Source organism: Ruditapes philippinarum, unplaced genomic scaffold, assembly GCF_026571515.1.
Source record: "Ruditapes philippinarum isolate M1 unplaced genomic scaffold, ASM2657151v2 ctg3174_1_1_1_1, whole genome shotgun sequence".
Classification (NCBI taxonomy): domain Eukaryota; kingdom Metazoa; phylum Mollusca; class Bivalvia; order Venerida; family Veneridae; genus Ruditapes; species Ruditapes philippinarum.
In genome coordinates, this window is record NW_026860594.1 from 1,856 (window position 1) to 14,527 (window position 12,672).

At 30.1% G+C, this 12,672-nt stretch overlaps 1 protein-coding gene across 2 annotated transcripts; it reads left to right on the plus strand.

Annotated features, from left to right (window-relative positions):
• The first annotated feature begins 727 nt into the window (after positions 1-727).
• Positions 728-12,540, plus strand: LOC132712714 (cysteine and tyrosine-rich protein 1-like). 2 transcript variants are annotated; one of them, XM_060695131.1, is made up of 3 exons: positions 728-785; positions 10,754-10,981; positions 12,000-12,540. In XM_060695131.1, the coding sequence occupies exons 1-3, from the start codon at positions 743-745 to the stop codon at positions 12,173-12,175; spliced, it is 447 nt and encodes a 148-aa protein (XP_060551114.1). In that variant the 5' UTR covers positions 728-742; the 3' UTR covers positions 12,176-12,540. The 2 variants fall into 2 exon arrangements, with proteins under 2 accessions (XP_060551114.1, XP_060551113.1); XM_060695130.1 differs by lacking the exon at positions 728-785 and adding an exon at positions 8,671-8,828.
• Positions 12,541-12,672: the final 132 nt, after the last annotated feature.

Genomic DNA, 12,672 nt, shown 5'->3' on the forward strand with positions numbered 1-12,672 from the left:
TTTTTTTAGGTTCAGATTTTTTTTTGAAAAATAAAATAGATAAATAAATAAATAAACAAAAGCAAAAAATGTTGTTTTTTTTAATAAACGCTGTAAGACGTAATTTTTCTGAATTTATTGACCACAGTTGATTTAAGTGAAAAATATTATTATTTCAGAGTTTTTGAATTGCTTTTGATCATAATTACGATACTTAAAAAATTGCTTTTATGAAGCATAAACTTTTTTTGCAATATCCGAAATTTAAGAAAAGTAAATGTACAGAAGTAGATGCGCGCGACTACACGACAAATCCTTGTGGAAGACCATTAAATCAACACAACACTATCCGTGAATCCTCCTTTTTGTAGATTCTGAAAAGATAGAACTAACATATTACAGAATAAACAATTTAAGTCTCACAAGATCTAAAACTGGTATCAATGATGAAGAAATTTCAACATTTTTACTCGACCTTCCTAATACATCGATAAGTAAACTATGATATTGAACTACTAATTATGTTGAACACCTACTATTTGATTTCTTGTATTGAATTACCGCTTTTAATGTCGTTTCGTGATATTTATTTTACTTTTGAATAGACTACATTTCGAAATATTTGACGATACGGTTAGTTGCTTTTTATACTATATTGACCTATTAACAAAACAATCAGGGTATTTGAAAAAGGCCTATTGAATCTGTACAGTCATTCTTCCATTTTAATGACAGTTCATAAGATTAACACTGTAAACAAAATATGGATTTTTTAAGTTTTGCGATATTTATTATTTGTTTTATAGGTAAGTTTTGTGTAATATGAAATTAATATAAAAAGTTCTCTAAGTGAAATTCTTTAAAAATAATTAATAATAAAAGTCGTTTATGCCTTTGGTGTTTAAGTTATGATGGGTGTCTACATGATAACTTGGTGCTCGAGGTATATTTCATGTCAATAATTTTGTTTTGTTGTTGTTGTTTGTTTTGTTTGTTTTAGTTGGGATTTTACTTTCTTCGGTTAGAGTTTAGTTTATTTTTTGAGTCAATGTTTTTGTTTGGTAGTTGAGCTATGTTTTGATTATGTTTTTTATGCTTGAGTTATGTTTCTTTCTGTTTGGGTAATATTTTGTGCCTGTCATGATACCTTTAGATGTTCATTAATAACTAAATGAAGAAAACGTATAAGCGACCGGGTAGCTAGTCGGTACATCTGCGGAACGTTGTTCCGACAGTCCTCGGTTTGGATCCCTATCACGCTGCACATTTTATCATTGTGCGTTTTGCTCTACACATTTGACGATATCTAAGTGAGATAATCAATAAGATAATATTCAAATATTCAACAAAAGTTTTCTTTCTTTCATTTCAATGCTATTTTTTAATGAGTAATGTACATACATGTATGGGAAATATATAGAATAGAATTACTTTTATTTCCAATCAATGGTCATGTTAAATGACATATAGATCACAATAATAATGAGATCAAAGATCAAATAAAGACATTAAAGACAACAAAACTTGATTTGTATTAAAGTTATAAAACTGAAGAAAAAATAACAAAATAACTTATTATATATTTGTTTATTCGTTCTTTCAAATGCAAATATATATATATTGAAGCGCAAGCTGGTTTTAGGTCTGAAATGAGCACTATAGATAATGTTTTTGTATTAAATGGTTTAATTTCGCATTTCATTAATCAAGGAAAACAATTATTCTGTTTATTTGTTGATTTTAGCAAAGCATTCGATTATGTAGTCAGAGAAAATATGTGGTATAAGCTTATAAAACTAGGATTACGTGGTAAAATTTTGAATATTATTCAGTCAATGTATGAAAATGTGAAATCAAGGGTTAAATATTTAAACAAATTAAGTGTTGAATTCACATGTGCTCTTGGTGTAAGACAAGAGAATGTTTATCACCTTTCCTTTTTTCTATGTTGTTAAATGACCTTGAAGATAGTTTTATACATAGTGATGTTGAAGGCCTTGATATAAGCATGTTTAAATTATTTTTGCTCTTATATGCTGATGATATTGTTATTTTTGCTAACTCAGCAGTTGAATTACAGACTTGTATCAATTTATTAAGTGATTATTGTGACAATTGGAAGTTAAAAGTTAATGTAGAGAAAACAAAAATAATGATTTTCAAGAAAGGTGGAAGACTTCCTGATAACCTCATGTTTTATTATAATGAAAATTTAATTGAAGTTGTGAATAAGTTTACATATCTAGGTATTGTTTTTACGTGTGGCGGTTCTTTTACTACTGCACAAACTAAATTATCAGATCAGGCTCAGAAAGCCATTTTTAAATTAAATAAATATTTATATAAGTTTACATACATTAAACCTAGACATAAGTTAGAGTTATTTGATGTTTTAATTGCACCTATATTAAATTATGGTAGTGAAGTTATGGGTTTTAGTTTAAGCCAGTCAATTGAAAGAACACATTTGCAGTTTTGTAAACAGATTTTAGGTGTTAAGAAAACAACCCAAAATGACTTTATTTACGGTGAACTTGGAAGAATATCTTTTCAGTGTAGACATTTGTTTAATATCATTAAATACTGGATAAAAATTTTAAGAAGTAACGAGAATAGGTACATTTATAAGATATATCAATTGCTTAAGAACGATTTTGAAAATAATCCAACTAAAGTTAATTGGTGTTCACGATTGAAAAATGTATTATGTGTTTTAGGTTTTTATGAAGTTTGGTTACAGCAAAATGTAGGAAATGCAGACATATTTCTAGAATTAGTAAAACAAAGATTGAAAGATAATTTTGTTCAAAACTGGCATGATAGGATACAAAGTTCACCACGAGCATTATTTTATAGAAATATAGCAGTTTTCAAGTTTCAAGAATATCTAGATCACATTACAGTTAATAAGTTTTGTTTTTCATTGATAAGATTAAGAGTGTCTTCTCACAGATTGCAAATAGAGGCAGGTAGATGGACTAGACCATTAAGAACACCAATTGATGAAAGAAAATGTACTATATGTAATATGTTAGAAGACGAATATCATTTTATTCTTGAATGTTCATTGTACACTGATTTAAGGAAAATATATATACATAAAAGATATTGGAAGCATCCAAACATGATTAAATTTATTGAATTGTTAACAATAGAAAAATGTAAAAATTGTTAGGAAACTTGGAATTTATGTATCTAAAGCTTTTGAAAAACGAAATAATGTGTTGTACGGAAGTAATACATAATACAAATTATTATTATTATTGAAATAATGTGTTGTACGGAAGTAATGCGTAGATACAATTATTATAATTTTTTTTTTCTCCAACTCTCGATGCATTTTAAGATTACATCCTTATTAAATGTTAAGTATTATTACTTTAATGAAAATATTAAAGTGAAATACTTATGAAATACTTACGATATCTCCTTAATATTGGTCTTGAATTTCGTCTCGTCAAGACCAATAGCTTGATATGGAGGTCGTTCTAGACATAATGACTGAGATCGGTTTAATGTATCAAATATAATTTATGAATACATGTATATCAATATGATCTGCGCATTACATCCGTAAGACTTATATGTATGTATATATATATATATATATATATATATATATATATATATATATATATATATATATATATATATATGTATGTATATATATATATATATATATATGCGCGTGTGTGTGTGTGTGTTTATGCGTGCGTGCGAGCGTGAATGCGTGCGCGCGTGTGTGTATGCTCTTATGTTTGTAATATTCATGTTCGAACTTCTCCAATTATTGATGTTTAAGGTACATTTTACTTGTCATTGTTCGCCATTTATAACATGCTTGTAATGCCATCATGGGCATATTGCCTTATGGAATAAAAGAATAAACTACTACTAAACTACTACTATTATAAAACAAAGTAAGGTATCACAGCCGTGTTGTGTAAACATATAGATATGTAACAATATATTTAAAAAATGATTGAAATGTATTATCACAGTAAGTCACGTTATTGTGTAAAAATTACAATAGTAAATAGAAAAGATTATAATTAACATTTATTAATTCATTAAGCTAAGCATATCCTACCATTCATTCAAACGTTAAAACCACTTAGATAACAAGAAATATTTGAATCTACTTTCAAAAACCATGTAAATGTGATTTAATTAAATCATACTGTGAAATGGCAAGTATGAGAATTGTTTTTGATACATTTCCAAATTGTTAGATAATGTATCGTGTAAATATCGTGGATGGGAAATAAGTATCACCAGCACCGCACTTCCGACTTCCCTACGCGGCGTGCACGTCGCTCGGAAGGCATAGGTCACACCAGATGGGTGACCTAGTTAGGTCACTTAGCTGGTGTGACCTAACCAACGGCGAAGGGTGTGGCCCTAAAGAGAGCTGCTGCTCCCGGAAGAGGTGCCTTTCCTCTATTGTCAACCATTGTTCAAGAAGCGAGGAAATGGGTCCTAGAGAAGGTCTACGACGAACGACAGCATGAAAAGACCTCCGTCGCGGCTCTACGATCGACGACGTTGCAGGCGAATTAAGTCCTCCGTTGCAGGCTCTACGACCAGCAATCGTAACAGAGGCCGATAGTCTGGGACATATGGGAAACCGGCGCCCAGTATAAATAAAACCAAAACAACAACAACCCCAGCACCGCACTGTGAAGAATGTACTTGTGGAGATGGTGGCGGTATGGCTTGTTGTGGGTAAGTTGTCTCTTTTTATTGGATATAGTTTTATATACACGGCTGCTGTCAATTTATGAAGAAATATCACTTTTCTCTAAAAATGGTGCTTGCTGTATTATTAATTCGTTCAAAATATTTCTTACGGGTTATATGGCCGTATATAAACGATTGTTTGCAATATAACCCTCGCCTAGCGGCTCGGGTCATATTTCCAAACAACCGTTTATATAGGACCATAATATAACCAGTCAAAAAATTTTATAACTTATAATATAATAAATTTATAACTTGTAATATAATTACTACTGTCAGTTAATTCGAAACATTATTGTATTTCCATTTTCTTTTCTGATAAAATAAATCGATTTTTTGAGAGAATATGCTTGTTCCCAAAAAGTACATATTGCTTTACGGATTTTCATCATGGCAATTTAAAAATTAATGTATTTTCTAGAATTCAAAATGAGTGAAATATATCTTAAACATCAACCATGTCGGTTTTGTTATCTCATATTTTTCAATTCTTGCAGAATTGGTTTTAACAAAAAGAATAGCTTCAGATAACAACATTGAAAAAAATCAATTAGCAACATTTTCATATTTTTGGTGCTACTGTTTTCATATATTTTAACAAGACATGGAAGGATCCATTTTTGAATAACATAAAAACTTTACCTTTTATGATATAAAAATTACCCCCCTCCCCCAAAAGAATATATGTCTGCAGAAAATATCCGTACTGGTAATATAAACCTCAAATTTATAAGATAGCTTCATAGTTATTGCAATGCTCCGTGTTTAAGAGAGACTAACTTACACTTTTATGAATTATGCCAAACATGTGATCTTTGAGATATAGGTAGAGAAATCTGAAAAAAATCTATTCTAGCAATGAAAACAATGATATTATATATATATAGTAGTTCAGACAAACTCATTCATTATATTTTGTTAACTAATGCATAAACTCATTTACTAGCATTCTTGTTATTCCCCGCATTTCCCTCCATAATGTCTATGAAATTATGCAAAAAAAGATCCTTAAAATAAAAAATAAGTTTTTTGGTCTTAATATATATCTTTTTCATATTTTGATAATGTTTTACCAAAATTATTCATTGTTATCGGAACTGAGTTACAGTTATTAACAGGAGTGGCGCGGTGCCTAAGTGGTTATTGTTATATATCTGAACGTTTGTAACGTCGCTTTTCATTGGATAATCGAGACGTTCGGCTGCTGTCAATTAATGAAATAATTTTATTTTTTTTAAATTAAAGGAGGTTTGCTTTATTATGAATTGCTTATGAAGATTCTTGGCAGATAATAAATACAATATAAACGGTTGGTTTGCAATATAACCCGTGCCGCAAACAACCGTTTATATATGTCCATAATCTGTCATTAATCTGTATAACTAATACAAATATTTATATATATATAATAATTATACAATTTATATAGATGTACCAAAATCGTGAACTTTAAAATACCATTTCTGCTATAAAAACAAACTTTTAATGCTTTTCTTCTATTTTATGATTACATGTATGGATTGAAAGCAGGCCCTATGGGAATCCAAGGATGTGTAAGAATCATTGACTACAGTACTTGTGATTCCTTATTTTTTGATGAAAATGATACATCAAGACCGTGTCCTAGTGTGCCAAGAATACCAGCGAGCTCAATTTCATTTCCCTTGTTTTGGAGAAAAATGGCATTGCTTTCTTCACTAATGGCCATGTTTCTGCACAAGTTTACTGACTACGTAGTTTATTGTTACTATCTGTTCATTTAAATGCAAATAAAAAACGCTTAAATTTCTTTATGTGTTGTATATTTCTTTTGTTGAGAGTAATTTAATGTTACATCGGTGGTTAACAGTTGCCATGTCTACAACTATAATGTTGATAAGCTTTATTGATATAAACGACTTATTTATAAGGGTATCTTGTTCTGCTCACGTGGACTTTGCTGGGACAGGATCGAACGGAATGAAAAATATTAAAACAATCAAGAGATGCCAGTGCGAGATTATTATTTTACAATGAATCGTTTAACTAAAAGAAAAAAAAGGAGAAATATCGTTTGTGCTAAGACCGTCATGTTTTAAGCTTCAAAATAAGATAACCACTATAACTCTAAAAGCATTGAATGCATTTACTCAATGGTCTGAATACTTTATCTGATCATTGTATTGATTAAGCGTACTTTGAATACAAATGACTGGCAAAATAGACAGTAACAATGAAAATAAGAAAACAGTATACCATTCATGTGTAACATGTGATTACAATAAGAACAAAAGAATTTATCAATACTACGTCAAACGTTTGACAAGATAGCCAATCAATGAAATAAAAATAATAATTGATATTTATTTAGAATGTTAAAATTTGAAACAGAGTCACTATAGGTGTTAAAAATGTGTACACAAATATTCCTGTAATGTAAATAGAATAGGTACTATAAGGGCTAAAAGAAGAAATGTTTTTGTCTTAAAAACTTGAAAATGTTAGATTCCTTTTATTTTCTGGAGGTTGTTGAGCGGTTCTGAAGTTAATAAAAATAGTTTGATGTAATCTGTATCTTAAGGCACTAAATGATCATTAATTTTATTTTTATAAACAAGATAGATGTTTCGATTCTTGTAGGACGGTAAATTATATATTATTGATACCATTTTGTAACCAGGTTGTAATAAAAATCTTAAGTTTGGTAAATCAGCAGGTTCAAATTATTATTTTTTTTAAAAAAATATGGTAATTGTTAAACTCACTTTGTTACTATTCTAAATACTCTTTTTTACGGAAGCCTGTAAGGGGCATTCGAATGAAGAGATGATGGCGTTTCTGTAGCTTGTCATAAATATTTGATATAAATTATTTTCCTACACAATCGACTGAAGGCTTTATTGTTCCCTATATCAAATACCCAGGTTATTACAAAGGCATTATATAAAAATCACTTGGCAAGTTATTTACAAAGATTTTCAAGAATTCTTGGGCAGAAAAGTACCATGGCAGAAAAGTATCTCCATGAGAAGGGTTTAACGTCGATCAGGACTGGCCGGTAAGCAGATATCCACTCTGAAGAAACCCAAAATATCAATGTACAGTAATTCTAAGTCAGCCACATCTTTCATAAAAGTGTGTCGATCATAATAATGGACGTTCATCTCTGTTTTTAACTATTGCTTGTTGGTGATTTACCAATTACACACGCTAAGTTTGGACAACCACAGAAATTGTTTTATTGCTCTAATGACAACGTAAATTCATCAATGAGAACTTACAGTGAGCTATGAACTCTAAACTGTCTTCCACACAATGATTGTTTGTCCTCATTGCTTTTTCCTTGTTTTTAGTTTCAGATTTTTCTTGAAAAATAAAATAAATGAATAAATAAATAAATAAATAAATAAATAAATAAACAAAAGCAAAAAATGTTTTTCTTAATAAACGCTAAATTTATTTGACCACAGTTGATTTAAGTGAAAAATATTATTATTTCAGAGTTTTTGAATTGCTTTTGATCATAATTACGATACTTAAAAAAATTGCTTTTATGAAGCATAAACTTTTATGTAATATCCGAAATTCAAGAAAAGTAAATGTACAGAAGTAGATGCGCGCGACTACACGACAAATCCTTATGGAAGACCATTAAATCAACACAACACTATCCGTGAATCCTACTTTTTGTAGATTCTGAAAAGATAGAACCAACATATTACAGAATAAACAATTTAAGTCTCACAAGATCTAAAACTGGTATCAATGATGAAGAAATTTCAACATTTTTACTCGACCTTCCTAATACATCGATAAGTAAACTATGATATTGAACTACTAATTATGTTGAACACCTACTATTTGATTTCTTGTATTGAATTACCGCTTTTAATGTCGTTTCGTTATATTTATTTTACTTTTGAATAGACTACATTTCGAAATATTTGACGATACGGTTAGTTGCTTTTTATACTATATTGACCTATCAACAAAACAATCAGGGTATTTGAAAAAGGCCTATTTAAATCTGTACAGTCATTCTTCCATTTTTAATGACAGTTCATAAGATTAACACTGTAAACAAAATATGGATTTTTTAAGTTTTGCGATATTTATTATTTGTTTTATAGGTAAGTTTTGTGTAATATGAAATTAATATAAAAAGTTCTCTAAATTAAATTCTTTAAAAATAATTAATAATAAAAGTCGTTTATGCCTTTGGTGTTTAAGTTATGATGGGTGTCTACATGATAACTTGGTGCTCGAGGTATATTTCATGTCAATAATTTTGTTTTGTTGTTGTTTGTTTTAGTTGGGATTTTACTTTCTTCGGTTAGAGTTTAGTTTATTTTTTGAGTCAATGTTTTTGTTTGGTAGTTGTGCTATGTTTTGATTATGTTTTTTATGCTTGAGTTATGTTTCTTTCTGTTTTGGTAATATTTTGTGCCTGTCATGATACCTTTAGATGTTCATTAATAACTAAATGAAGAAAACGTATAATTGACCGGGTTGCCAGTCGGTACATCTGCGGAACGTTGTTCCGACAGTCCTCGGTTTGGATCCCTATCACGCTGCACATTTTTATCATCCTGTGAGGTTCAATGTTAAGCCTTTATGTATTTTATCGTTGTTATGTGTTCAGGTCATGCTGTGAGTCAATATCATTGCTTTTTGTTCAGGTTTGTGAAATCAAATTTTGTTAAATTATACACGTATTTTGATAATTTATTAGTGAAATTATTTATTTAATGTCAGCAGTAGCGGAACTATATTTGAATGCGAGTGTGAAAATTCGTCAGAATTTCATCCTGCCATGGGAGAGGTCTATACATTTTTACGTATTCTGTAAATTGAACAAAATTTGAGAAATTTTACAGATTTTTTTCTCCATGAACATTCATGACATAACGCGGCAAAACCAAATCAAAATGAATATGAGTTCAAACCATTTAAAAAGGCATGAATTAAATAGAAACTGTGTTTGTTTTGTTTGTAAGATCAAATCATATTTCACCTTTAACAAGCTACACCATTAATGAATATATTGCATCTGGTGTTCACTTAGTGAAATATCTTCGAACTAACATGCAAAAAAAACCCAGATATCCTCTAGGCCTATATTTCGATATTTGGTTCTCCGAGATCTTTATTTTCCGTTGTTTTTTATAATTACTTGCTTATTAAGGAGGTGACATTGTGTTAGTTGTTAGAGAGTAAAAATACCGCAATCAGAATAAAAACACACTAGATTCTCTGACTGATTTACTTCGTTCTTGACTCTCATGATGGCATGAAAGTTTTGAACATGTATTGTGTATGATATATTTTGTATGTTACACATATTTAGGTTATTGTTATTGTTCTAATTACATATCACGGGAGGTTCTTAATGTCCTGATGTTTAGTTAATGCTCTTGGTGATATTCTGTTACCTTCATTCAGTAGCTCCTCATTTGAGCCGCGTCACGACAAAACCAACATAGTAAGCGTTTGCGACCAGCATGGATCCAGACCAGCCTGCGCATCTGATCAGGAACCATGCTGTTCGCTATCAGTTTATCTACTTGTAATAGGGTTTGTAAGCGAACAGCATGGATCCTGATCAGACTGCGCGGATGCGCAGGCTAGTCTGGATCCATGCTGGTCGCAAACCCATTATGTTGGTTTTGTCGTGACACGGCTCATTTCACTTGTATGCTCTCTATGTGCGTTTTGAATTGTACTTTAGCTTTGTATGCTATTAGCTTTGTACGTCTGTAAACCTACTTAGTTTCGGTTATTAAAATTAATGCGTGTAAATGTAATGGGAATCTGATGCTGTAGATATAATTGTTCTTACACTGTCTCTTTCAACTTTGCTATTCCGTCTGATTTATTATTTTGTTTTTATTATTTCTTGAAAAGCAGAATTAAGAATGTAAATTAATCATTGATATATTTTGCTTTTGACCAGTAATTGAATATTATAAATAAAATATTGCGTAAAGCACTATTTATATGAAATACCGCTATAACACGTACAGTACTATTTCAATTAACTTTAAAAATTGAACAGGGTCCGTTTCTTGTGGAGAATATTGTTACGACAATGGTCGGACGTTTTACTGTGACTATGGTTGTTGCGGTGACTATGGTGATGAATACTGCTGTGGGGTTTACTCCTGGATAATTGTGGTTGCTGTAATTGGCGGGATTGGTCTTATCAGCTTCGTTGTTATTGTATACTGTGTGTGGAAAAAACAGAATGCGAAAAAAGGACGAGTGATTAATACAACACCACAAAGTTTGTATATCATTGATAAAGTCATTCATTAAATACTAAAATATTCAAAGTTTTGTTTTTGCTTTTTTTATTTGTATATAATCAGTGTGTGCTGAATGATGCACAGTTTTGTCAGTACGGAGGGGCTAAATGGATGGGAAACCCTTTGTCGGTAAAATTCATTTTGTACAATTAATTTTTAAACAAACCCTTAAAAACCTATTAACTTTTTTTAAAATAAAAAGAATTTTTGTTTTATGACTTTTTATGATTCAATTAAGAGCAGGGACGCGTGTCTTACCGACAAATGCATATTTGACCCAATTCTTAGCAAATGTAGTAGTTAACAGAAGCATAAACATAAATGTGTTTTACGTTTGAAAAATGAAATTTGAACTTGTACTAAAAGTTTTAAAACTTAATCCCTAAGTAATGAAGCCCGGGTTGATTTCCCCCACCCCGTATTTATTTAAAGGGTTTCGAATAAAAATATTTATTAAAATTTTATTTTTTTTTAAAAAACCTTTTTCATTAAAAGGGGAAAATTTCTTTAAAGGATTTTTTTGGATAAATTTAATTTCAAAAATTTTATTTTAAAAATATTTTTTTTTAAAAACCATAACTTGAATTGTTTCTTTTAATTTAGAAGAAATTTTACATTAAATAGGTTAATATTTTTTTTGGTGAAATTATATACATTGTATTTAAATGACCTGTATTTCGTTAAATTACAAGTAACTACGTCGTAACTTTGTCTTGTAGTTTACTTAAAAAAATTAAATTAAACCGTGGAACTTTGTCTTGTATTTTAGTGTAAGAATTTGAATGTCTTTTCATTTTTACCATTTGTGATAATTAAAAGATATCAAAAATCGATCACACTTATGGATAATAGGAAAATTAATAGATTTGTCATATTTTCGCAATTGAGAGCCGCTAAAACGATTAAATTGATAAGTTTTGCCCTTTGTATACAAATGTATCCTATAAAACAAGTTCCTATATTTGTTAAAATCCCTTTTTATTTGTATCATTTCAGCTCAAACCACAACTTTTATACACGTACCACCTCAAACACAGCCACCTGCATATCAACAACAACCTCCGGCCTACAATAATCAACTCTATTCCCAGAATCAACCACAGGCAATGTACCCTCCGCCACCTCCCGCCAATTACGGAGCAGACCCGGCATACCCCCCAGTCGGCAACTGAACCTGATGATAGACAGTTTAACTTTCGCTGGATGAAAAAAACAAACAAACATAAAACACAAACTAGTGTATACAAACAAAACTTTCGCTGGAAGAAAGACATTTATCGAAACGGTCAATAGGCCATTAACAGTTAAAAACTGAAGTTTATTTTACTATGTTTGGTCGCGATTACAGACACGTGGAGTGTGGCGTTTTAAATGCGTTAAATTTCAAACCCTTGTCTGTGGTCATCATTTATATACATTTTTAAAAATCTTGTGTTTTTCCCCAAGTTTGAACATATAACTATATACTTGCTAAAACCATGTTTCAATATATCATTTATGTTTTACAAAAATAAATTCTATGTGAAAATATGAAGAACGAAGTGTTTATCAATTCGTTAATAGGATTACACTCACACACTGTCATAAAGGTTAGTGTTTCATGGGTTCTTGAAGGTTGTGATCTAGCATTCTTATATAAATCACAGATATATATAAGATATTTATATTT

What these genes read in the sequence shown, in the direction of transcription:
- LOC132712714 (XM_060695131.1), top strand. Translation starts at nt 743, where the DNA reads ATGGATTTTTTAAGTTTTGCGATATTTATTATTTGTTTTATAG. An exon ending in ATTTATTATTTGTTTTATAG is followed by an intron (nt 786 to 10,753) that starts GTAAGTTTTGTG and finishes AAAATTGAACAG; the next exon opens with GGTCCGTTTCTTGTGGAGAA. An exon ending in GATTAATACAACACCACAAA is followed by an intron (nt 10,982 to 11,999) that starts GTTTGTATATCA and finishes GTATCATTTCAG; the next exon opens with CTCAAACCACAACTTTTATA.